The sequence below is a fragment of the Orbicella faveolata genome, unplaced genomic scaffold (genome assembly GCF_042242905.1).
Source record: "Orbicella faveolata isolate gen_17 unplaced genomic scaffold, um_ofav_v1 contig_12, whole genome shotgun sequence".
NCBI lineage: Eukaryota > Metazoa > Cnidaria > Anthozoa > Scleractinia > Merulinidae > Orbicella > Orbicella faveolata.
This window is the reverse complement of record NW_028301539.1, coordinates 1,730,131-1,755,955: the sequence shown is the minus strand read 5'-3', so window position 1 is coordinate 1,755,955 and position 25,825 is coordinate 1,730,131. Positions and strand designations below refer to the sequence as shown.

Below are 25,825 nucleotides of genomic sequence, written 5' to 3'. Positions count from 1 at the left end.
ATTTCTGGGTGGGGATGTGCCGCTGGGACCCTGGAACCCTTTATATCGGTTTTGAAGAGATTTTTTTGCAAAGCGTGAGTTCGGCGTGACTTTGTAATCTGAGATTTTTGTTGACCCTGAAGAAACAAGGTTTGGCGAGTAATCATTACAGATTGCGTAATTGAAAGTTGGCCGAAGTGGAGATCTGCGTCTGGTCGGCCCATGGCCGCGCGGTTAATAATTGTAATTATAAGTGTAATATTACGATAGCGTAATTGATTAAGTTGAGTCAGCCGGCCGTAGAAAGCTACGCCATTTCGTGATAGTAAGCATCAAGGCTACTGTACTCCGTTGTCTCCATGTTTTCGCCACTAGTTTGACAGTTTCGTAGTGAAAAATAAGGAGCAAGAAATCGAAATGATAGACACTGCTTTATTTTCTATAAAAAAACACTTTTATTCCGTTAGAAGTAGCAATTTTTTATTACGCTTTTATTACATATCTGCCTAAATTCGTGAAACTAGTTTCAAATTATTGATTGCTCGACGACAGAGCATATCCAACTGTTTTGAGAAAGGTTGTCCGGCAGAAGCGTATGCTGGAATGTCGTAGGGTATTATGGGTAATGCTAGTAACATAGAAGGAAACAGCACAAACACGTGTATTTATGTTTCCCCCCTCCTTGCTGAGATACCGTGAACCTCAGTTTCTGTCAATTTTTTTCGAAACAGCTCTATATGTCAACGATGAGGTTATTAAACCTAGTTTAAAAGTAATATTTGATTCATAATCTAACTAAAATAAACTCAAATTTTCTCGAGAATGGAATATTATGATTCGTCGGATCGCGAGGGTTTCAATAACACTGAGCCATGATTGAATAATAGATAGCTTTAGATCGGAGTAAGGTCTGCATGTAGCGATGGTATGGACGAGAAATGCTGGTTTGGGAAAACAGCACATTTTTGCCCTAAAATTGAAATAAGCTACCGGGAATCGGGAGACTAAAAGACACCTTTCAAGTAAACTAGAGACAATATCTCAGTACCTGTTCATAACAGTATCAGACAGTTTCACAAAACTTGAGAGAAGGGATTAAAAAATTTACGATGATCCGTCTACATCCGGGTACTCCTCAAACAGCATTTACGATTAGAATTGTCACCCTACGCATCCCCGTGATATGGAACAAATGAGCTTATAGTCATGCCATGCCAAACGATGCAAATTAAACAAACGTGCAAAAATTCTTAAGTAAGGCACTTTCCTTAAAGACAACAAATGAAAAGATTGTTCCAGTTCAGTAAATCTTGCCACCTTTTACTGGGGATCCCTGTTTCATGCGGAGCAGTTTGTCTACTACGTTAGTGGTGCGTGGCAGCGCTTCCTCCAGAGCCTGGGACTGTTTCCTGCACATTTCACGCTTGTCCCGGATGTCCTTCCTCTCCTGCAAGAACTCGACCAAGTTCTCCTTCTCCAAGGCGCGGCGAAGGTCATCTACCAACTGCGTGACGAAGAAATGAAAGATGCAGCGAGGGACTGTGTCACACACGTTCATTTTCAACACGTTGAAGCATCGAACTACGTTCCTTTTTAGATTCTTCATATCCTCAAGTTCCTAAATAACAAAAAGATAACATATCCTCATTACTAGTGTCTCAGTTCCTAAAAAAAGCAATGTTATGGTTAATTTACAGTTTTGCAACATATTGTAATTGGCTGAAGAAAACTGGTGCAAAATGTATGCACCAGCTGTTCGGCAGAGGGTCCCCCCATCTACCAGCAACACACCAATCCAGTTATTTGACACCAGAGAAACTATGAATAAATCAAATGGCATTTGTTGTTTAAGAAGCAATACGAAACTGTACACAATAAATCTTCACTCATAACTACACCATTTGTTGTATAGCTGTCTTAGACAGTCCTTTAAAGAGGATGATAACAAGAATTATAATTGGATCTATCTAGTCCGGCTCTGCTCATCTGGACACACCAAAAAATTCTGGGCCTGCTTCTCCAGCCTGTTGAAACTGGCTAAACCAGATAAATCGATGTCTTGGAAAAATAAAATCTAAACTGAAATAGAACACCCCGTCCCTGACTAAGAAAAGAAAAAAAACTTTACCCTGTACAGTTCCAAGTGCCCATAATGGAACCTTCCCATACGCCCATGTTATATGCTCACCTTGTGGTTTACAAACGCAGTATGTGCGGAACTGCTGCCGTGACCTTCAATCTCGGTTACCAGATGCCGAGGGTAGAGTTTTTCCGCGAGGTGCTCCATGTGATTCATTGTTTTCGATGTCATGCATGGATGAGTCTTGCTAAGGCCTTCCCTCGTAGTCAACTTCTGCGATTTCCACTGATCTATTTCGTCTGGCGTGGGGATTGGTGCAAACACCACGTCAATGCTTTTCTTCTGCATTTCCAGAAACTGTCGGATGAACTGAATGGTCTGGTCGCGTTTGGTTTCAAAGATTTTGTTCACAACTTTCGCTTCGACTGCTGTTTTGAGGGTGGGAAACTTGGACAGGCAGCGCTGGATGGTCTTTTGAACGATGTTCCGTAGAGTTTCCTGGACATTTTCAACCAGCTTCTTTGATATGGGAAACAGTTGATCAATAGGGCTGGCCATGGAGACTGGTTTACGGTCTTTCTGGTGATATCCTGCAAACACATTAAAAAATACTAAGATATAGTTGGAAAGCAGAGAAATGCAAGGAAACATTGTCTCTGACCCTTTTATTGATAATATATTCCCCCCTTTATCTATAAATAGATTTAAATTAGATTCAGGTATTCTAATTTTTAAACTCTTGCAAATTTTCTGCTCTTGTTGTTTTAGGGAGTTCCATAGATGCAGAGCTACTATACAGCTCTGCTGTAAAATAGCTATTTTTGTTATCATTAGTGTTGTTGTTTTTAGTATTGGGTCTTGGAAGGAAACAATAGTCCTGTCTACCAAGTAACAACTTCGCTGTTTTTTTTCCACAGTTCAGGTCAGTGGTAATTGTATAAGTCATAAAATGAAACGGCTATTGACTTGGCGGGTTACAAGGATAAAATACTTATCTACTGAGTTGGCCACTGGGTTTGCTATGGGATAAAGCACTTATTGACCGAGATGGTAAAAAGATAAGAAAAATCTTGATCGAGTTCTTTGTTACATAAAATACTTAGCGACTTACGAACGTACTTAAACCTACTTTACATACCCGTCACATGTTTCAAAAGTTACCCGCACCTCTGGTGGTATGTTTTGTACCTGTGTAATTCTCGTAGAGCAGCTTCTGCAGTAGCTGACTGTTTTCACTGCCCTCTCCTAGCGGGGCGGCCACACCCTCCAACCTCCTTTGTTCTGTTCTTATGTCGTCATCATTGCGCATAGCCAGAGGATCTACCTTGACAAGACATAGTGAGCCATAATTAATAATGTCTTAAATAAAAGCAACTCATTCTTACTTAAGAGGAAGTGTAGCTTAATGCATGGTTAGCGCGTTGGACACCAAATTGAGACACCCCCGCCCTGTTTCGGGGACTCGGAGCCCCGCCTTGGGTCTAGTTGTGTTGAAGGAGTATAAATGGCTACCGGCAACCTGACACGTAGCACAGCTTATAATGGACTAGGATCCCATGTAGGATTAGCAGGGAATACGAGTTGAGCACCGGCCAGCAAAGCCACTTAGAATAGTAAACACACTTTGTAAGCAACCATTGCTTCGTTGACTCAAGAAAGATTATGAAATTACTGATAATCTTAGCACAAATTCCTTTATTTGTCGGAACGGAGGGGAGGTTTGGGAGCGGGTTTGAACTGCGTGTTGTATAGAGGGATGACTTTCGGTTGCCCTTAGCAGGGTGAGACTTTGTTAAGTCAGCCTTCTCCGTGAACAGAAGTCAAGCTCATTTTCTTTTTCTTTGTTATGGACCAACACTGGTTTTCGTTTTCTTTTATTTCGTTAGTGCTGTTATATAGAATTAGATCGCTGTAAAATCCTCTATTTATATCACCAAGTATTTGTGTACAGTACGTTAAATTAGGAAACCCTAAAGCCCCTTGGTTAGGGGCACACACTCTCTCTTTTCTTTTCGTCTGCTGTTTTTCAGGAGTTTTCGTGTCAGGCTTTGTTGTACTTATTTTTCATGATCCTGTCATAGTTCGCGAATCTTTGTAACTGTTGAGATTATTGAATAAATGGCACGGCGGACATTGTTGGAAGACAAAAATTATATCTTTTTACTTGACGTTTTGTATGTTTCAACGTACATCTTTAGAAGTGACCGTTGAGAAAAGAAGTAACAACTAAATTGAATTAATATTTGAGGTCGGAACTGTGCCTCTTCACCTTTGCAAACCAAACTCATTGAGTAAATCAAATCGAAAAAAAAAAAATGAAAATATAGTCGTATCAGTTGAGTTACAGTACGATAATCTTTTTGACAAGCTTTCAAATTGCGCTCTAACACAATCTTACGTCACTAAATTGCAGAAATTCATCCACTGTACATACCTACTTCAATAACCCAAGTTAGTCAGTGTTTTCTCACCTGGTAAACGGCCTCACAGAATGAATTAAATAGCTCTCTCACGTTTTCGCCTCCTTCCATGTCGGAAGTATTGTTAAAGAGAAGTTTCTCCAACTCTGTGATGAGGTTATGCTTTAGCTTCATCGCAACCGCCCCTTTTCCCTCGTCCGACTCAGGGACTTCGCTGTCCTCAAGTTCTTTCAGCATTTCATCCACCTATTTCGATTGGAAAACAGTTGCCATGTTTTGTAAGTGTTGGAGAGAATATCGGAGAGGTTTGCGATTTCTTGAATACACTGTAGTTAATAGTAGGAAAAGTTATAACGCGTGTGACTCCGAGTTGTGTTCTTGGAAAGACTCTCAATTCTTACGGTGTCTCTCTCTACCCAGGAGTATAAATGGGTTCGGACGAATTAATAACTATATGTTATTGAACTAGCGTGAGCTACAGGTTGAGGTTGAGGATGAATTTAACGACCGAACAGCTGCTTTGTTGTGAGTTTACGCTAAAACCAAACAATATGTTGACCTAATGCAACAAAAGTATATTTTGCAACATACCATGCAAAACTCTACTAAACTAGAATTTTTCAACACTTTTAAGAACGATTACACACCCTCCTCTTAAGTAGGCCTAACGAGCAAACAAAGCGAAAGAAAAGAACTAGTGAAATTTAGGATAGACAATCACAAACTAAGGATTGAGAATGGTAGATATGATCAAACTCCAAGGGTTAACAGACTCTGCCCTATTTGTGAATCTAAACAAACTGAAGACGAATCTCGCTTTCTTATATATTGCAATAAATACTCTATTCTAAGAAAAAAAATTTATACTGAAAAATAGAACATATCATTCCAACTCTTAAAGAATTTATGACTTCTTCATATCATTATATTAATATCAGGAACCATAATCGAGGACGGGTCCCCGATTATGGCTCCTGATTAATATTCAAGTAGCAAAATTTAGTTCATCTTACTTTGATCTGCGCAATATACTTTCAATCTACTTTCTACTTTTTGATCTACTTTCAAATCAAACCAATGTAACTTGATTGCTATATCATAACATTATTATATGATCAGGATAATCGTTACTGTTTTAGTTTTAGTTTTAGTTTACAAAAGCTTTCGCAACACTGTATGTATTTATAGTCATGCAAGTTGTTGTTGTTGTTTGGCGAGGTCCACGACCTTGCAAATAAAGAACGAGAACAAAATTCCCTAATACGGACCGAACAATGAAGTATTTATTGGCTCTTTTTAAAACTCATCTGTTAGATAAATGCCTCCCTGTGAGCCATTCCTGCTAAACTTAGGCGCAAAGGTTAAGTAATTATTTCCTGGTTTCTCAAGGGTTACTTTCGTGAAAGGGAAACTCAAAATGTGCGCCAAACATGGAGAAAAAAGATTTCTACTTAACAATAAACTGCTTTCTTGTGTGCAATGTTTTTGAAAGAAAAAACAACAACAACAACAACAACAACAACAAAACATGGCACATAATTTGTTTACCTCTTCTTTTAGGGCTTTCATTTCACGCACCAGATTGGGAACCTCCGTGACCATTTTTTCGGCCAGTAAAGATATCATGGTGGCCATTAGTCGATCAATGCCACACACATGTTGGATATCACTGTACTGTGGGTGATTCGCGAACCACTCTTTCTCCTTTATACGGGTCATTTCAGCGTCCCAGTCCTTTTCTTTCGGATCTGTACCATCTTTGCCTGGTTTGTTGAGGGTAAAAAAAGAAACTAATTAACTTCTACCTGTGGTATCGAGTTAAAGATTTGTATACAAAACACTCAGCTGGAGGCGCAGTGGCCTCATGGTTAGTGCCCTCGTCTCTGGATCAAGAAATCCGGGTTCGAACCCTGGCCGGGGACACTGTGTTGTGTTCTTGGGCATGGCACTTTCAAGTCAAGTCAAGTCAAGTCAAAGATGACTTGACTTGACTTGACTTGATTTGACTCTCACAGTGCCTCTCTCCACTCAGGTGTATAAATGGGTACTGGCGAATTTAATGATGGGGGTAACCCGGCGATGGATTAGCATCCCATCCAGGGGTGGAGTAGAAATACTTCTAGTCACTTCATGTTATGGAAACCGGGATAAGCTCCGTGCTAGTGGGCCACTTGGCTCGTATGCAGACTTTACTTTACCCATACAAAACACTCAAAGCAATCGGAGATCATATCTTTGACCAATCAATTGCAACAGCGTTGCCCAGTGTGCTTTCAATCAAGTTGATTGATTTGAGTCGGTCGAGTTGTTAATTTTTTCCTTGTAGTTTTGATGGGTCTGTTACGCTTCTTTCGCTTCAGTGATTGTCATTGTGATTACCTCGGTTTATTTTGCACAATCATCATCATCACGTCCAGTTAAGGAGAAAGTCAAGTAGTAGCAGCACCAGCAACAGCAGTAACAGAGGCAGCAGCATTAACAATGGCAATAGCAGTGGCAGTAGCAATAGCAGTAGCAGCATTAAAAGAAGTAACAGCAGTAGCAGTAGGAGTAGCAGCGGCAGTAGCAGCAGCGGCGGCAGCAGCAGCCGCGTCGGCAGCGGTAGTAGTGGTAGTAGCGGTAGTATAGTGGTAGTAGTTTCAAATCATTTAAAGAGTTTAACTAAAGTAGTTTCCAGAATTATTGAAGAAACGTTCTTCGCTCAAGGTACAAGTTTAAACTTCTTACCCCGAAGCACAATAAAGCGGTTATCCTCCAGGGTAAAGCTTGACCCGTTCAAAGCCACCCTTTTACCCATGTCATCACTTTCTCTCAGCTTGTCTGGTTTGGTTAGAGCGCAGATGGTACGGCTCCTAAAATCTGCGGCCTTTTGCATGACAAGGTTTATTGCACTGTCGCCTGTGGGGTCCCCTACTTCGGACACTATCACGATAATGCTATTTGTGTTCTTTTCAATGTAATCCAGCACTAAACGTTGGGTCACGTGGTTCATTCGCGGGTCGTCGTTGGCGAAGTGGGCGCCGGGAAGGTCGACCAAGGTGAGAGTCGTGAGTTCGGGGCCTAGAAAAGATAGGACAGCAGTATTAGTTAACGTGCAATTTTCAGCCCGCGTGGCTGGCGAGTGCTTTAATTTGTTTTGGCGGAGAAGTCGAGAGGGGTTTGGTGCTAATTGGTTAGGGGCGCGGTGACACAGGCCCGGGCTAGAGCAAGACACTTACTTTCGAAATTCTTCTCTCCGCCCAGGACTAATAATTTTTGGCGCATTCTTAGACTTCTTAGAGCAATTTGGCGTACTCCTCTTGACAGCTTGCGATGGACTAGTGTCCCATCGAACAGGGACGACCAAACTCCTTAGTCACTTCATCCCTCGGCAAAAGAAGTGAGCGGAAGAGCCTGCTGAGTTGGCGTCCCATATGTAAGTAATAGAGAATACAACTGAACAAGCTGAGATCTAGATTTTCATATTTAAAAGCTCACCTTGCAGAGTAACATTGACAGGGGTTTTTGATATCGGAGTTCCCTCCTCCTTGGGAAGTTCACCTGAAACCTGGTTGAGAAAAGTCTCTACTGCATCATCCGTGGGGTTTTCCTCCTTTCTCGCTAATTTTGGTATCTTATCGCATTTCACTTCTACCACTCTTTCTCGGCCATTCCGTAGATTGAGTATTATGGGACACGTGGTGCGTGCCTGCAGGGTGTTGGCCGTTTCATTTCGTCGCATTGGGAGAAGATATCGACCAATCAGTCGGTTTATGAGCGTGGTCTTTGCCATGTTTTGTCGACCGACCATGACTAGATGCGGAATGTTGAAGGTTTCTCGCAGAGTGTCGTTACTTAACATGCTTTGAATAAAATCCAAAACAACTCCAAAGTCGCTACTTCGGCCATACTTGGCAACGGGTGCTTCAACTATATCTGACATTCTTTTCTGACTGTTTCTGCAATGTTGGAGACAAACAAACAAACAAACAAACAAAAAACTTAAGTCATCTGAAAAAAGACCAGATACCCACAAGCAATGATTGGAGGTAGCCTCATGATTAGTGCGCTCGTCTCCGGATCAAGCGGGGAGGAAGGAGTAGAAATACCCCTAGTCGCTTCATGATACAGAAACCTGGAAAACCTCCGGCCGGATGGGGCCACTTGGCTCGTATGCAAACTCAGACTGCTTTCCTTACCTACCACAGGCATTGAGCAGGCCCTATTATATTCCTTAAACGAGCACTTAAAAGTTGGGAGAAATGCTATGTTGCCAAGCCATCTCGCTATATCCTTTTATAATTATGTATACCAAGTCCGGTGACGAAATCAACAAATAAATCAATAAATTGAATCTATTGCTTACATCTTACCTTTCAGGAACTGCGATTTACGCACTGAACATAATCTTGGAGATATCTATGATTTTCAAGCCACGAATTCTCACAAGTGAAGATTATAATATGTCACAGTGGCAAACGATGAAATACAAAACATTTTCCAAATTGCACCACCAGCGTTTTTTGCAACAACTGCTAAGCTTTTCCATGATTTAATTCTTAGGAAATGTAAACTATACCCATAGAGCCAACCAGATAGTTTTGGTTATTGAGCCTCGTTTCGTAATTTAACTTACTCATACGCTCGTTCCACCTCAATTGTTTCCACTCGTACGAGCCGTACACAAGTCTCAACTATTGACTCATATTATGGAGTTCCATCTTACAAACAATACTACTTGGGTGTGGGAAAATTCCCTGGGTGAACTCAAGGATGGACTCAGTGTTGTTTTGGGAAGAGGGTCAGTTGTTACAACTGTTTTGAAGAGCACTGATCCTTTGCAAATATGATAACTCACTATTCCTAAAATATCGAATGATTTTACTCAGTCTGCAACCTATTCCGGCTCTTCAAAAAGGGTTTATATTGAGGGAATATTCCAATAGCCCCTCCGGACAAATTGGAATCCCGTATGCGAAGTTAGTTAAAGATTGCCACGTCATGTACAGATTATATTAGGTGAAGAAGAAACAAGAAAGTCAAGAAATAACAGGAACAACACTCAAACCGAATGAACTCAGCGGCCATCGAGATCAGTTAAAGCCTTCTAGTTGTGATTAAAACTTCCTTTATCTGATTCTTTATGCAACTGCATTTTTACACACGCTTTCAAGCTTTCACTTGCTGCGCAATGCAAATTGTAGTTTTGAGTATTTTGTAAGTATTATTTCAACTGCGACGAGCTAATATGACAGGGTAATATGGAAGACTGATACGTATACTTATTCCTTCGCTAAATTTTGATCTCAAACTAATTCAATGCCAATCGCTGAAATTATTAAAATTGCAACATCACGATCGAAGGATCTCGAATTCGAAATCACCGCTATGTATAGGGCTGTTAACTTTACCATTTTATCCTCCAAAACATTCGCGATGGCTCGCACTAATACTGTCGAGTTAACGTTTCAACTTGACCCTTATAGGACCGGCTAGTTCGGACTTTTTTAAACAATAACAACTATGAGCAATGTAATTCCTAACATTCAATTTGTGTATTTCAAAGAAAAGTGAAAACATGGTCGCATGCCATGCCAGTTACTTATTCTGAAGCGAAACATTTCACATATGGGAATTAAATACCTTGTTTAGATTTAAGCCGGCGAACTGGTAACTTTGCGAACCGAGGCAGTCTTGCAAGGCAGCGCTCTTCCTGCGTTCTTCTCAATCCAGAGGATGCTACCTGACAAACGCTATTCCTTCAACCAAGAATCTTCACTCTTTCCGATTTCGCTATTTAAATCGATGAAATTTTCAACAACTGTCCTTCTCTTTTATCTTTCAGTACACAGAAACGTTTTGCAGCTTTCTCGGAAAAGCACGCTTGGCTGCATAACGAATGAAAGCGAGGCTTGAACAGATTACTTTGTCATCTCCAATTGGCTATTTCAGGCTGTCGTTAACTTACTTTCAAAAGATATCAATAAGCATGGTTTTTGAACTGACAATGTTTGCAAGGTGTGCCCCAAGTCATTATTTATCATAACTTTAATAAAGCGTTTTACTGACTTTCTCGGGAATACCATGAGTGATAAAACTTGCCCAATCCCTAAATCTAATAAGAACTTCTTAATAAAACCGAAATTTATTTCACAAGTCAAGTATAATCATAGTTACATAAAAAATAGCCTTTTACCTCAGGAAATTATAGATTAAACGTGTCAGAAACCACGAAGAAAACGCCAAAACTTCTCCAGTCAATATATATTATTTCTTTGTTCTCTACTATTGTCATTATTTGCCGAGAAAAGTTGTAAACTGACTCCGTTGTCGTGTGGGCGCCATATTCAGCACATTTCCTGTTATGTTTAATCAAACAAAATTTATCGTTTATGTTAATTTTTCGTCGGCAACAAGAAAGCAACAGTAATGTTCCTGTATCAGACACGCATTTAATTAATTGCATGAGCATTCTTCTCTGGAGCAAAGCTGAACTAGTTTTTACTAGAATATGGACCCTGCATTCGTAGAATTCCCACAACAAAGCATTGCATTCATTGGCAGTTGAAAGATTGGCTGCCCTGGTTGAAATCAGATATGTCGCGAGTTTTCGTTTGATGGCGTAAATTACCTAAATCGCCCCAACGTTTTCCAAGAAAGTCAAATTCCTAGAATCTCAAATTCCAAGAAGAATTAAGCTTGTTTTAAGATGAATATTGAAACCCAACTAAATCAACCCCACGAATTTTTCCTTTTATGAACTTTTATTTCTCAAGGGAAAAGCCCTGGATAGTTGATCCACGCCCCTAAGGAAGGGTTTCTAGGCACGCTGTATATCGTTTATGATTTTTGTTTTATTGATTCTCCGAGCAGTGGTTTCGAGATATACTATTTATAATATATATCATGGCTGTTTTTCGTTGTATTGACGAAAATTGCTAACCTAACAAAATCATGACGTTTTCTTGGAAAAACAGGGATGTTGGGACGGAATACATGGAAAAAAAAAAAAAAACCACTCTCGTTTTGATTATTAATATAGAATGCCGTATTAGCCTGAGTTCCAGCCTTGTTCTCTGATCACTCAGGGGTGACAGGGCGGACGACAGTTTGAAGAGTGGAAACTCGAAACGTATTAAAATGGCTGAGACAAATCATGCGCCAAGATTAATATGAAAATGCGGGCTGTATTCATCAAATCATACATCTTATACCCTATATTTTCCCCTTCTTCATTAACAAAAGGGGCAGATCCAGAAAAAAGCATAACCTTGATACACGATTGGAACGTGCTGGAGAGAAAAGCCATATCCTAGAATAATATTTTACTCTGTTTTTGTCTCTTTAGGGCTGACGCTTGAGTCAGGTGAATCTGCTTTACGTTTCTGTGAATCACTGCCCTTGTTCAATAACGCAGCTCTGTATAGAAGACAAACTCTTTCATCCTTCTCAGCTTCCGAAAGCAAGGCTCTTTTTATTTTACTCACTGACAATTCTTGAAGCGTTTTTCCTCTCAGCGGCGGCATGGTGCAATAAAATTTCTCCGCACGCGCAGCAAAAGATGTCAGATCTTCGTCGGACGTTTTCCTTTCCTTCAACATTACTTCCAAAGCAAGAAGCAATTCCGTTTCAATTAAACACTGTGGAAAATTATTAACGAGGTCAGCAATATTGGAGTAACTGTTTTTCTCCAGAAGTTTCTTCAGGAGTGAATGCGCTGCGAGAGAGTCACATACAGCATCATGGTGCCTTTCTTCAAAGTTTTCTTTCTCTCCCTGTTCGAACAATGAAAGCACTTCACACTCTGGTTGATCCCCTGCCGTAATACAAGACTGATAAAGATAAAGGAGGCTTTGCGCTTTTTTAATTCGAATCGAAAACTTCTCTAATAGCGTCGATAATCTATAATTGTTGAGATCGGGGATTGACTTGATCGCAAATTTAAGAAGGTCGACCCATTTGATCTTCCTCATAAGAGCTTTGTTGTCTTCGTTATCTTGCAGTCTGTCAAACTCAATCATCAACATACTCCAGTCAAAGACACAGTTATGGCACACAACATACTCAACATTTTCCAAGAACTCACACAACTTCTATGCCACGTCGGCAAACTTCGGCTTTCCTAGAAGAAACTCCGGCAATATTTTGTGCACTTTGCAAGCTCTCATTTGTTCCTCTCTCAGTTTGCAAGGATTCACATATGCCATCCATGGTTTAGAAACATTGTTTTCGACTTTAACAACGCCTATTTGTACGATGCGGTCTGTTTTTCTATCCAGTCCCGTGGTTTCAACGTCCAAAACTGCATAAACAGGTGGAAAACTTTGACTTGGCTTGGTTGAACAAACGACCTGCAGATCGGTATTGCAACAAAGTTCAGTGACATCTGAGTCAAAATCGTGTTTGAGTGTGCGGCGGAGAAAATTAAAGCTTCTATTAAAATTGTTGTTACTTTCAACTTGTAACTACGCTGGGTATTTACACTGTTGTTTGTCTATTTTTGTTTGCGAGCTCACAATGGTGATACTCACATTATGCCAACGTCTCAGATTTTTGTCCCTCGCTCTGTAGGGTTTAACTGGTTTGTACCGGTTTTAAACCGGACCTTGTCAAACTATTTACACATGATGGGATTAACAGTTACCGTAACCGGGTAAGACGCATAGGTCTGGACAGAAATAATTTCAATATTTAGAGAGGAAGCCACATCAGTCTTAGCTGATTTTGATGCGGGTCCTCTATCCTGGTTGAATTGGAATTTGGAGATGTTAGTTGTTGTGGAGGGAGGAAAACCGAAGAACCCGGAGAAAAACCGTCGGAACAAGGAGAGAACCAACAACAAACTCAACCCAGATATGGCACAAGGCCGGAATCGAACCTGCGTCACATTGGAGGGAGGTGAGCGCGCTCATTACCGCGCCATCCCTGCTCCCCGCTTCCCTGCTTCTAAGACGATCCGATTGTAAAGAAGATGAGTAGATGCTAGGTTTTGGGTTCTTGGAAGACACGCACCATGTCTCCGTGGAAACGTGGACGTTCTAGTGATTGAATTTATTGAATTCTAGCGTGATAATTAGTGCATGAAATTGATAAGTTTGTCACCTTCTGTTCTTGTGTTGGTTCCAACTGCACTCGTTCATCAGCCTGGTCAGCTATTTGAACCAAAGCCTCTTTTTCTTCTTTTTCCCACTTGTCCATTACACTATTTAGTTCTTCGGTTTGACCTCGTTCTTCAGCCTGGTCAGCTATTTGAAGCATAGTCTCATTTTCCATGTTGTCCATTAAACCATATAGTTCTTCGGTTTGACCTCGTTCTTCAGCCTGGTCAGCTATTTGAAGCAAAGTCTCATTTTCCATCTTGTCCATTAAGCTATATAGTTCTTCGGTTTGACCTCGTTCTTCAGCCTGGTCAGCTATTTGAACCAAAGTCTCATTATCTATCTTGTCCATTAAGCTATTTAGTTCTTCGGTTTGACCTCGTCCCTCAGCCTGGTCAGCCATTTGAAGCAAAGTCTCATTTTCCATCTTGTCCATTAAACTATTTAGTTCTTCGGTTTGACCTCGTTCTTCAGCCTGGTCAGCTATTTGAACCAAAGTCTCATTTTCCCACTTGTCCATTAAACTATTTAGTTCTTCGTTTGTTAATTGACTTGTAGATCCGAGGGCAAGTATGGGTGTAATACTACAATTAACAAATAATCCCACGAGGGCGCGTTGGATATGAGATAGTGCGCCGAGTTGGCTATCTACCATCCGGGCGGGGGGGGGGGGGGGTACTTTGGGAATTTCTGGGTGGGGATGTGCCGCTGGGACCCTGGAACCCTTTATATCGGTTTTGAAGAGATTTTTTTGCAAAGCGTGAGTTCGGCGTGACTTTGTAATCTGAGATTTTTGTTGACCCTGAAGAAACAAGGTTTGGCGAGTAATCATTACAGATTGCGTAATTGAAAGTTGGCCGAAGTGGAGATCTGCGTCTGGTCGGCCCATGGCCGCGCGGTTAATAATTGTAATTATAAGTGTAATATTACGATAGCGTAATTGATTAAGTTGAGTCAGCCGGCCGTAGAAAGCTACGCCATTTCGTGATAGTAAGCATCAAGGCTACTGTACTCCGTTGTCTCCATGTTTTCGCCACTAGTTTGACAGTTTCGTAGTGAAAAATAAGGAGCAAGAAATCGAAATGATAGACACTGCTTTATTTTCTATAAAAAAACACTTTTATTCCGTTAGAAGTAGCAATTTTTTATTACGCTTTTATTACATATCTGCCTAAATTCGTGAAACTAGTTTCAAATTATTGATTGCTCGACGACAGAGCATATCCAACTGTTTTGAGAAAGGTTGTCCGGCAGAAGCGTATGCTGGAATGTCGTAGGGTGTTATGGGTAATGCTAGTAATATAGAAGGAAACAGCACAAACACGTGTATTTATGTTTCCCCCCTCCTTGCTGAGATACCGTGAACCTCAGTTTCTGTCAATTTTTTTTGAAACAGCTGTATATGTCAACGGTGAGGTTATTAAACCTAGTTTAAAAGTAATATTTGATTCATAATCTAACTAAAATAAACTCAAATTTTCTCGAGAATGGAATATTATGATTCGTCGGATCGCGAGGGTTTCAATAACACTGAGCCATGATTGAATAATAGATAGCTTTAGATCGGAGTAAGGTCTGCATGTAGCGATGGTTTGGACGAGAAATGCTGGTTTGGGAAAACAGCACATTTTTGCCCTAAAATTGAAATAAGCTACCGGGAATCGGGAGACTAAAAGACACCTTTCAAGTAAACTAGAGACAATATCTCAGTACCTGTTCATAACAGTATCAGACAGTTTCACAAAACTTGAGAGAAGGGATTAAAAAATTTACGATGATCCGTCTACATCCGGGTACTCCTCAAACAGCATTTACGATTAGAATTGTCACCCTACGCATCCCCGTGATATGGAACAAATGAGCTTATAGTCATGCCATGCCAAACGATGCAAATTAAACAAACGTGCAAAAATTCTTAAGTAAGGCACTTTCCTTAAAGACAACAAATGAAAAGATCGTTCCAGTTCAGTAACTCTTGCCACCTTTTACTGGGGATCCCTGTTTCATGCGGAGCAGTTTGTCTACTACGTTAGTGGTGCGTGGCAGCGCTTCCTCCAGAGCCTGGGACTGTTTCCTGCGCATTTCACGCTGGTCCCGAATGTCCTTCCTCTCCTGCAGGAACTCGACCAAGTTCTCCTTCTCCAAGGCGCGGCGAAGGTCATCTACCAACTGCGTGACGAAGAAATGAAAGATGCAGCGAGGGACTGTGTCACACACGTTCATTTTCAACACGTTGAAGCATCGAACTACGTTCCTTTTTAGATTCTTCATATCCTCAAGTTCCTAAATAACAAAAAGATAACATATCCTCATTACTAGTGTCTCAGTTCCTAAAAAAAGCAATGTTATGGTTAATTTACAGTTTTGCAACATATTGTAATTGGCTGAAGAAAACTGGTGCAAAATGTATGCACCAGCTGTTCGGCAGAGGGTCCCCCCATCTACCAGCAACGCACCAATCCAGTTATTTGACACCAGAGAAACTATGAATAAATCAAATGGCATCTGTTGTTTAAGAAGCAATACGAAACTGTACACAATAAATCTTGACTCATAACTACACAATTTGTTGCATAGCTGTCTTAGACAGTCCTTTAAAGAGGATGATGACAAGAATTATAATCGGATCTATCTAGTCCGGCGCTGCTCACCTGGACACACCAAAAAATTCTGGGCCTGCTTCTCCAGCCTGTTGAAACTGGCTAAACCAGATAAATCGATGTCTTGGAAAAATAAAATCTAAACTGAAATAGAACACCCCGTCCCTGACTAAGAAAAGAAAAAAAACTTTACCCTGTACAGTTCCAAGTGCCCATAATGGAACCTTCCCATACGCCCATGTTATATGCTCACCTTGTGGTTTACAAACGCAGTATGTGCGGAACTGCTGCCGTGACCTTCAATCTCGGTTACCAGATGCCGAGGGTAGAGTTTTTCCGCGAGGTGCTCCATGTGATTCATTGTTTTCGATGTCATGCATGGATGAGTCTTGCTAAGGCCTTCCCTCGTAGTCAACTTCTGCGATTTCCACTGATCTATTTCGTCTGGCGTGGGGATTGGTGCAAACACCACGTCAATGCTTTTCTTCTGCATTTCCAGAAACTGTCGGATGAACTGAATGGTCTGGTCGCGTTTGGTTTCAAAGATTTTGTTCACAACTTTCGCTTCGACTGCTGTTTTGAGGGTGGGAAACTTGGACAGGCAGCGCTGGATGGTCTTTTGAACGATGTTCCGTAGAGTTTCCTGGACATTTTCAACCAGCTTCTTTGATATGGGAAACAGTTGATCAATAGGGCTGGCCATGGAGACTGGTTTACGGTCTTTCTGGTGATATCCTGCAAACACATTAAAAAATACTAAGATATAGTTGGAAAGCAGAGAAATGCAAGGAAACATTGTCTCTGACCCTTTTATTGATAATATATTCCCCCCTTTATCTATAAATAGATTTAAATTAGATTCAGGTATTCTAATTTTTAAACTCTTGCAAATTTTCTGCTCTTGTTGTTTTAGGGAGTTCCATAGATGCAGAGCTACTATGCAGCTCTGCTGTAAAATAGCTATTTTTGTTATCATTAGTGTTGTTGTTTTTAGTATTGGGTCTTGGAAGGAAACAATAGTCCTGTCTACCAAGTAACAATTTCGCTGTTTTTTTTCCACAGTTCAGGTCAGTGGTAATTGTATAAGTCATAAAATGAAACGGCTATTGACTTGGCGGGTTACAAGGATAAAATACTTATCTACTGAGTTGGCCACTGGGTTTGCTATGGGATAAAGCACTTATTGACCGAGATGGTAAAAAGATAAGAAAAATCTTGATCGAGTTCTTTGTTACATAAAATACTTAGCGACTTACGAACGTACTTAAACCTACTTTACATACCCGTCACATGTTTCAAAAGTTACCCGCACCTCTGGTGGTATGTTTTGTACCTGTGTAATTCTCGTAGAGCAGCTTCTGCAGTAGCTGACTGTTTTCACTGCCCTCTCCTAGCGGGGCGGCCACACCCTCCAACCTCCTTTGTTCTGTTCTTATGTCGTCATCATTGCGCATAGCCAGAGGATCTACCTTGACAAGACATAGTGAGCCATAATTAATAATGTCTTAAATAAAAGCAACTCATTCTTACTTAAGAGGAAGTGTAGCTTAATGCATGGTTAGCGCGTTGGACACCAAATTGAGACACCCCCGCCCTGTTTCGGGGACTCGGAGCCCCGCCTTGGGTCTAGTTGTGTTGAAGGAGTATAAATGGCTACCGGCAACCTGACACGTAGCACAGCTTATAATGGACTAGGATCCCATGTAGGATTAGCAGGGAATACGAGTTGAGCACCGGCCAGCAAAGCCACTTAGAATAGTAAACACACTTTGTAAGCAACCATTGCTTCGTTGACTCAAGAAAGATTATGAAATTACTGATAATCTTCGCACAAATTCCTTTATTTGTCGGAACGGAGGGGAGGTTTGGGAGCGGGTTTGAACTGCGTGTTGTATAGAGGGATGACTTTCGGTTGCCCTTAGCAGGGTGAGACTTTGTTAAGTCAGCCTTCTCCGTGAACAGAAGTCAAGCTCATTTTCTTTTTCTTTGTTATGGACCAACACTGGTTTTCGTTTTCTTTTATTTCGTTAGTGCTGTTATATAGAATTAGATCGCTGTAAAATCCCCTATTTATATCACCAAGTATTTGTGTACAGTACGTTAAATTAGGAAACCCTAAAGCCCCTTGGTCAGGGGCACACACTCTCTCTTTTCTTTTCGTCTGCTGTTTTTCAGGAGTTTTCGTGTCAGGCTTTGTTGTACTTATTTTTCATGATCCTGTCATAGTTCGCGAATCTTTGTAACTGTTGAGATTATTGAATAAATGGCACGGCGGACATTGTTGGAAGACAAAAATTATATCTTTTTACTTGACGTTTCGTATGTTTCAACGTACATCTTTAGAAGTGACCGTTGAGAAAAGAAGTAACAACTAAATTGAATTAATATTTGAGGTCGGAACTGTGCCTCTTCACCTTTGCAAACTAATCTCATTGAGTAAATCAAATCGAAAAAAAAAAAAAAATGAAAATATAGTCGTATCAGTTGAGTTACAGTACGATAATCTTTTTGACAAGCTTTCAAATTGCGCTCTAACACAATCTTACGTCACTAAATTGAAGAAATTCATCCACTGTACATACCTACTTCAATAACCCAAGTTAGTCAGTGTTTTCTCACCTGGTAAACGGCCTCACAGAATGAATTAAACAGCTGTCTCACGTTTTCGCCTCCTTCCATGTCGGAAGTATTGTTAAAGAGAAGTTTCTCCAACTCTGTGATGAGGTTTTGCTTTAGCTTCATCGCAACCGCCCCTTTTCCCTCGTCCGACTCAGGGACTTCGCTGTCCTCAAGTTCTTTCAGCGTTTCATCCACCTATTTCGATTGGAAAACAGTTGCCATGTTTTGTAAGTGTTGGAGAGAATATCGGAGAGGTTTGCGATTTCTTGAATACACTGTAGTTAATAGTAGGAAAAGTTATAACGCGTGTGACTCCGAGTTGTGTTCTTGGAAAGACTCTCAATTCTTACGGTGTCTCTCTCTACCCAGGAGTATAAATGGGTTCGGACGAATTAATAACTATATGTTATTGAACTAGCGTGAGCTACAGGTTGAGGTTGAGGATGAATTTAACGACCGAACAGCTGCTTTGTTGTGAGTTTACGCTAAAATCAAACAATATGTTGACCTAATGCAACAAAAGTATATTTTGCAACATACCATGCAAAACTCTACTAAACTAGAATTTTTCAACACTTTTAAGAACGATTACACACCCTCCTCTTAAGTAGGCCTAACGAGCAAACAAAGCGAAAGAAAAGAACTAGTGAAATTTAGGATAGACAATCACAAACTAAGGATTGAGAATGGTAGATATGATCAAACTCCAAGGGTTAACAGACTCTGCCCTATTTGTGAATCTAAACAAACTGAGGACGAATCTCGCTTTCTTATATATTGCAATAAATACTCTATTCTAAGAAAAAAACAATTATACTGAAAAATAGAACATATCATTCCAACTCTTAAAGAATTTATGACTTCTTCATATCATTATATTAATATCAGGAACCATAATCGAGGACGGGTCCCCGATTATGGCTCCTGATTAATATTCAAGTAGCAAAATTTAGTTCATCTTACTTTGATCTGCGCAATATACTTTCAATCTACTTTCTACTTTTTGATCTACTTTCAAATCAAACCAATGTAACTTGATTGCTATATCATAACATTATTATATGATCAGGATAATCGTTACTGTTTTAGTTTTAGTTTTAGTTTACAAAAGCTTTCGCAACACTGTATGTATTTATAGTCATGCTAGTTGTTGTTGTTGTTTGGCGAGGTCCACGACCTTGCAAATAAAGAACGAGAACAAAATTCCCTAATACGGACCGAACAATGAAGTATTTATTGGCTCTTTTTAAAACGCATCTGTTAAATAAATGCCTTCCTGTGAGCCATTCCTGCTAAACGTAGGCGCAAAGGTTAAGTAATTATTTCCTGGTTTCTCAAGGGTTACTTTCGTGAAAGGGAAACTCAAAATGTGCGCCAAACATGGAGAAAAAAGATTTCTACTTAACAATAAACTGCTTTCTTGTGTGCAATGTTTTGAAAGAAAAAAAAAAAAACAACAACAACAACAAAAAAACATGGCACACAATTTGTTTACCTCTTCTTTTAGGGCTTTCATTTCACGGACCAGATTGGGAACCTCCGTGACCATTTTTTCGGCCAGTAAAGATATCATGGTGGCCATTAGTCGATCAATGCCACACACATGTTGGATATCACTGTACTGTGGGTGATTCGCGAACCACTCTTTCTCCTTTATACGGGTCATTTCAGCGTCCCAGTCCTTTTCTTTCGGATCTGTACCATCTTTGCCTGGTTTGTTGAGGGTAAAAAAAGAAACTAATTAACTTCTACCTGTGGTATCGAGTTAAAGATTTGTATACAAAACACTCAGCTGGAGGCACAGTGGCCTCATGGTTAGTGCCCTCGTCTCTGGATCAAGAAATCCGGGTTCGAACCCTGGCCGGGGACACTGTGTTGTGTTCTTGAGCATGGCACTTTCAAGTCAAGTCAAGTCAAGTCAAGTCAAAGATGACTTGACTTGACTTGACTTGATTTGACTCTCACAGTGCCTATCTCCACTCAGGTGTATAAATGGGTACTGGCGAATTTAATGATGGGGGTAACCCTGCGATGGATTAGTGTCCCATCCAGGGGTGGAGTAGAAATACTTCTAGTCACTTCATGTTACGGAAACCGGGATAAGCTCCGCGCTAGTGGGCCACTTGGCTCGTATGCAGACTTTACTTTACCCATACAAAACACTCAAAGCAATCGGAGATCATATCTTTGACCAATCAATTGCAACAGCGTTGCCCAGTGTGCTTTCAATCAAGTTGATTGATTTGAGTCGGTCGAGTCGTTAATTTTTTCCTTGTAGTTTTGATGGGTCTGTTACGCTTCTTTCGCTTCAGTGATTGTCCTTGTGATTATCTCGGTTTATTTTGCACAATCATCATTATCACGTCCAGTTAAGGAGAAAGTCAAGTAGTAGCAGCACCAGCAACAGCAGTAACAGAGGCAGCAGCATTAACAATGGCAATAGCAGTGGCAGTAGCAGTAGCAGTAGCAACATTAAAAGAAGTAACAGCAGTAGCAGCGGCAGTAGCAGCAGCAGTAGCAACAGCGGCGGCAGCAGCAGCCGCGTCGGCAGCGGTAGTAGTGGTAGTAGCGGTAGTATAGTGGTAGTAGTTTCAAATCATTTAAAGAGTTTAACTAAAGTAGTTTCCAGAATTATTGAAGAAACGTTCTTCGCTCAAGGTACAAGTTTAAACTTCTTACCCCGAAGCACAATAAAGCGGTTATCCTCCAGGGTAAAGCTTGACCCGTTCAAAGCCACCCTTTTACCCATGTCATCACTTTCTCTCAGCTTGTCTGGTTTGGTTAGAGCGCAGATGGTACGGCTCCTAAAATCTGCGGCCTTTTGCATGACAAGGTTTATTGCACTGTCGCCTGTGGGGTCCCCTACTTCGGACACTATCACGATAATGCTATTTGTGTTCTTTTCAATGTAATCCAGCACTAAACGTTGGGTCACGTGGTTCATTCGCGGGTCGTCGTTGGCGAAGTGGGCGCCGGGAAGGTCGACCAAGGTGAGAGTCGTGAGTTCGGGGCCTAGAAAAGATAGGACAGCACTTTCATCTACAACCGCAGTTCATATATGAATTATTTCATATAAACTTCACATCATTTCATTCCTCACGGGAAGATATGAACTCACTGAATTGACCTCGCTACCAATGTGTGGCTTCATAGCTCAGTTGGTAGAGCATCGCACCGGTATCGCGGAGGTCACGGGTTTGAATCCCGTTGAAGCCCTGATTTTTTCAGGCTTCTTCTTTCCAGTTGCTTAAATTGGAAAATTTACTGCGATGATCATTCTTCACTTTCATCTACAACCGCAGTTCATATATGAATTATTTCATATAAACTTCACATCAGTATTAGTTAACGTGCAATTTTCAGCCCGCGTGGCTGGCGAGATTTCGCGCGCGAGTGCTCTAATTTGTTTTGGCGGAGAAGTCGAGAGGGGTTTGGTGCCAATTGGTTAGGGGTGCGGTGGCACAGGCCCGGGCTAGAGCAAGACACTTACTTTCGAAATTCTTCTCTCCGCCCAGGACTACTAATTTTTGGCACATTCTTAGACTTCTTAGAGCAATTTGGCGTACTCCTCTTGGCAGCTTGCGATGGACTAGTGTCCCATCGAACAGGGACGACCAAACTCCTTAGTCACTTCATCCCTCGGCAAAAAAAGTGAGCGGAAGGGCCTGCTAAGTTGGCGTCCCATATGTAAGTAGTAAAGAATACAATTGAACAAGCTGAGATCTAGATTTTCATATTTAACAGCTCACCTTGCAGAGTAACATTGACAGGGGTTTTTGATATCGGAGTTCCCTCCTCCTTGGGAAGTTCACCTGAAACCTGGTTGAGAAAAGTCTCCACTGCATCATCCGTGGGGTTTTCCACCTTTCCCCCTAATTTTGGTATCTTTTCGCATTTCACTTCTACCACTCTTTCTCGGCCATTCCGTAGATTGAGTATTATGGGATACGTGGTGCGTGCCTGCAGGGTGTTGGCCGTTTCATTTCGTCGCATTGGGAGAAGATATCGACCAATCAGTCGGTTTATGAGCGTGGTCTTTGCCATGTTTTGTCGACCGACCATGACTAAATGCGGAATGTTGAAGGTTTCTCGCAGAGTGTCGTTACTTAACATGCTTTGAATAAAATCCAAAACAACTCCAAAGTCGCTACGTCGGCCATACTTGGCAACGGGTGCTTCAACTATACCTGACATTCTTTTCTGACTGTTTCTGCAATGTTGGAGACAAACAAACAAACAAACAAACAAAAAACTTAAGTCATCTGAAAAAAGACCAGCTGAGATACCCACAAGCATTGATTGGAGGTAGCCTCATGATTAGTGCGCTCGTCTCCGGATCAAGCGGGGAGGGAGGAGTAGAAATACCCCTAGTCGCTTCATGATACAGAAACCGGCAAAACCTCCGGCCGGATGGGGCCACTTGGCTCGTATGCAAACTCAGACTGCTTTCCTTACCTACCACAGGCATTGAGCAGGCCCTATTATATTCCTTAAACGAGCACTTAAAAGTTAGGAGAAATGCTATGTTGCCAAGCCATCTCGCTATATCCTTTTATAATTATGTATACCAAGTCCGGTGACGAAATCAACAAATAAATCAATAAATTGAATCTATTGCTTACATCTTACCTTTCAGGAACTGCGATTTACGCACTGAACATAATCTTGGAGATATCTATGATTTTCAAGCCACGAATTCCCACAAGTGAAGATTATAATATGCCACAGTGGCAAACGATGAAATACAGAACATTTTCCAAATTGCACCACCAGCGTTTTTTGCAACAACTGCTAAGCTTTTCCATGATTTAATTTCTAGGAAATGTAAACTATACCCATAGAGCCAACCAGATAGTTTTGGTTATTGAGCCTCGTTTCGTAATTTAACTTACCCATACGCTCGTTCCACCTCAATTGTTTCCACTCGTACGAGCCGTACACATGTCTCAACTATTGACTTATATTATGGAGTTCCATCTTACAAACAATCCTACTTGGGTGTGGGAAAATTCCCTGGGTGAACTCAAGGATGGACTCAGTGTTGTTTTGGGAAGAGGGTCAGTTGTTACAACTGTTTTGAAGAGCACTGATCCTTTGCAAATATGATAACTCACTATTCCTAAAATATCGAATGATTTTACTCAGTCTGCAACCTATTCCGGCTCTTCAAAAAGGGTTTATATTGAGGAAATATTCCAATGGCCCCTCTTGGCAAATTGGAATCGCGTAAGCGAAATTAGTTAAAGATTGCCACGTCATGTACAGATTATATTAGGTGAAGAAGAAACAAGAAAGTCAAGAAATAACAGGAACGACACTCAAACCGAATGAACTCAGCGGCCTCGAGATCAGTTAAAGCCTTCTAGTTGTGATTAAAACTTCCTTTATCTGATTCTTTATGCAGCTGAATTTTTACACACGCTTTCAAGCTTTCACTTGCTGCGCGATGCAAATTGTAGTTTTGAGTATTTTGTAAGTATTATTTCAACTGCGACGAGCTAATATGACAGGGTAATATGGAAGACTGATACGTATACTTATTCCTTCGCTAAATTTTGATCTCAAACTAATTCAATGCCAATCGCTGAAATTATTAAAATTGCAACATCACGATCGAAGGATCTCGAATTCGAAATCACCGCTATGTATAGGGCTGTTAACTTTACCATTTTATCCTCCAAAACATTCGCGATGGCTCGCACTAATACTGTCGAGTTAACGTTTCAACTTGACCGTTATAGGACCGGCTAGTTCGGACTTTTTTAAACAGTAACAACTATGAGCAATGTAATTCCTAACATTCAATTTGTGTATTTCAAAGAAAAGTGAAAACATGGTCGCATGCCATGCCAGTTACTTATTCTGAAGCGAAACATTTCACATATGGGAATTAAATACCTTGTTTAGATTTAAGCCGGCGAACTGGTAACTTTGCGAACCGAGGCAGTCTTGCAAGGCAGCGCTCTTCCTGCGTTCTTCTCAATCCAGAGGATGCTACCTGACAAACGCTATTCCTTCAACCAAGAATCTTCACTCTTTCCGATTTCGCTATTTAAATCGATGAAATTTTCAACAACTGTCCTTCTCTTTTATCTTTCAGTACACAGAAACGTTTTGCAGCTTTCTCGGAAAAGCACGCTTGGCTGCATAACGAATGAAAGCGAGGCTTGAACAGATTACTTTGTCATCTCCAATTGGCTATTTCAGGCTGTCGTTAACTTACTTTCAAAAGATATCAATAAGCATGGTTTTTGAACTGACAATGTTTGCAAGGTGTGCCCCAAGTCATTATTTATCATAACTTTAATAAAGCGTTTTACTGACTTTCTCGGGAATACCATGAGTGATAAAACTTGCCCAATCCCTAAATCTAATAAGAACTTCTTAATAAAACCGAAATTTATTTCACAAGTCAAGTATAATCATAGTTACATAAAAAATAGCCTTTTACCTCAGGAAATTATAGATTAAACGTGTCAGAAACCACGAAGAAAACGCCAAAACTTCTCCAGTCAATATATATTATTTCTTTGTTCTCTACTATTGTCATTATTTGCCGAGAAAAGTTGTAAACTGACTCCGTTGTCGTGTGGGCGCCATATTCAGCACATTTCCTGTTATGTTTAATCAAACAAAATTTATCGTTTATGTTAATTTTTCGTCGGCAACAAGAAAGCAACAGTAATGTTCCTGTATCAGACACGCATTTAATTAATTGCATGAGCATTCTTCTCTGGAGCAAAGCTGAACTAGTTTTTACTAGAATATGGACCCTGCATTCGTAGAATTCCCACAACAAAGCATTGCATTCATTGGCAGTTGAAAGATTGGCTGCCCTGGTTGAAATCAGATATGTCGCGAGTTTTCGTTTGATGGCGTAAATTACCTAAATCGCCCCAACGTTTTCCAAGAAAGTCAAATTCCTAGAATCTCAAATTCCAAGAAGAATTAAGCTTGTTTTAAGATGAATATTGAAACCCAACTAAATCAACCCCACGAATTTTTCCTTTTATGAACTTTTATTTCTCAAGGGAAAAGCCCTGGATAGTT

At 40.7% G+C, this 25,825-nt stretch overlaps 3 protein-coding genes across 3 annotated transcripts; all 3 read right to left on the bottom strand.

Moving 5' to 3' along the window:
* Nucleotides 1-410: 410 nt before the first annotated feature.
* LOC149116070 (dynamin-related protein Dyn2-like) lies at nucleotides 411-10,337 on the bottom strand. Its single transcript, XM_089281972.1, has 8 exons — nucleotides 10,102-10,337; nucleotides 7,957-8,417; nucleotides 7,207-7,539; nucleotides 6,028-6,242; nucleotides 4,531-4,725; nucleotides 3,248-3,383; nucleotides 2,168-2,649; nucleotides 411-1,597 (listed from the first exon to the last, which is right to left on the bottom strand). The coding sequence occupies exons 2-8, from the start codon at nucleotides 8,399-8,401 to the stop codon at nucleotides 1,280-1,282; spliced, it is 2,124 nt and encodes a 707-aa protein (XP_089138098.1). The 5' UTR covers nucleotides 8,402-8,417; nucleotides 10,102-10,337; the 3' UTR covers nucleotides 411-1,279.
* A 955-nt stretch (nucleotides 10,338-11,292) lies between these two features.
* LOC149116069 (uncharacterized) lies at nucleotides 11,293-14,076 on the bottom strand. The gene is made up of 2 exons (XM_089276795.1): nucleotides 13,561-14,076; nucleotides 11,293-12,809 (listed from the first exon to the last, which is right to left on the bottom strand). The coding sequence occupies exons 1-2, from the start codon at nucleotides 14,074-14,076 to the stop codon at nucleotides 12,552-12,554; spliced, it is 774 nt and encodes a 257-aa protein (XP_089132921.1). The 3' UTR covers nucleotides 11,293-12,551.
* Nucleotides 14,077-14,652: 576 nt separating this feature from the next.
* On the bottom strand, nucleotides 14,653-24,910 carry LOC110067451 (uncharacterized). Its single transcript, XM_089281960.1, has 8 exons — nucleotides 24,674-24,910; nucleotides 22,525-22,985; nucleotides 21,455-21,787; nucleotides 20,271-20,485; nucleotides 18,776-18,970; nucleotides 17,490-17,625; nucleotides 16,410-16,891; nucleotides 14,653-15,839 (listed from the first exon to the last, which is right to left on the bottom strand). Exons 2-8 carry the CDS (start codon nucleotides 22,967-22,969, stop codon nucleotides 15,522-15,524), a joined length of 2,124 nt encoding a protein of 707 aa, XP_089138086.1. The 5' UTR covers nucleotides 22,970-22,985; nucleotides 24,674-24,910; the 3' UTR covers nucleotides 14,653-15,521.
* Nucleotides 24,911-25,825: the final 915 nt, after the last annotated feature.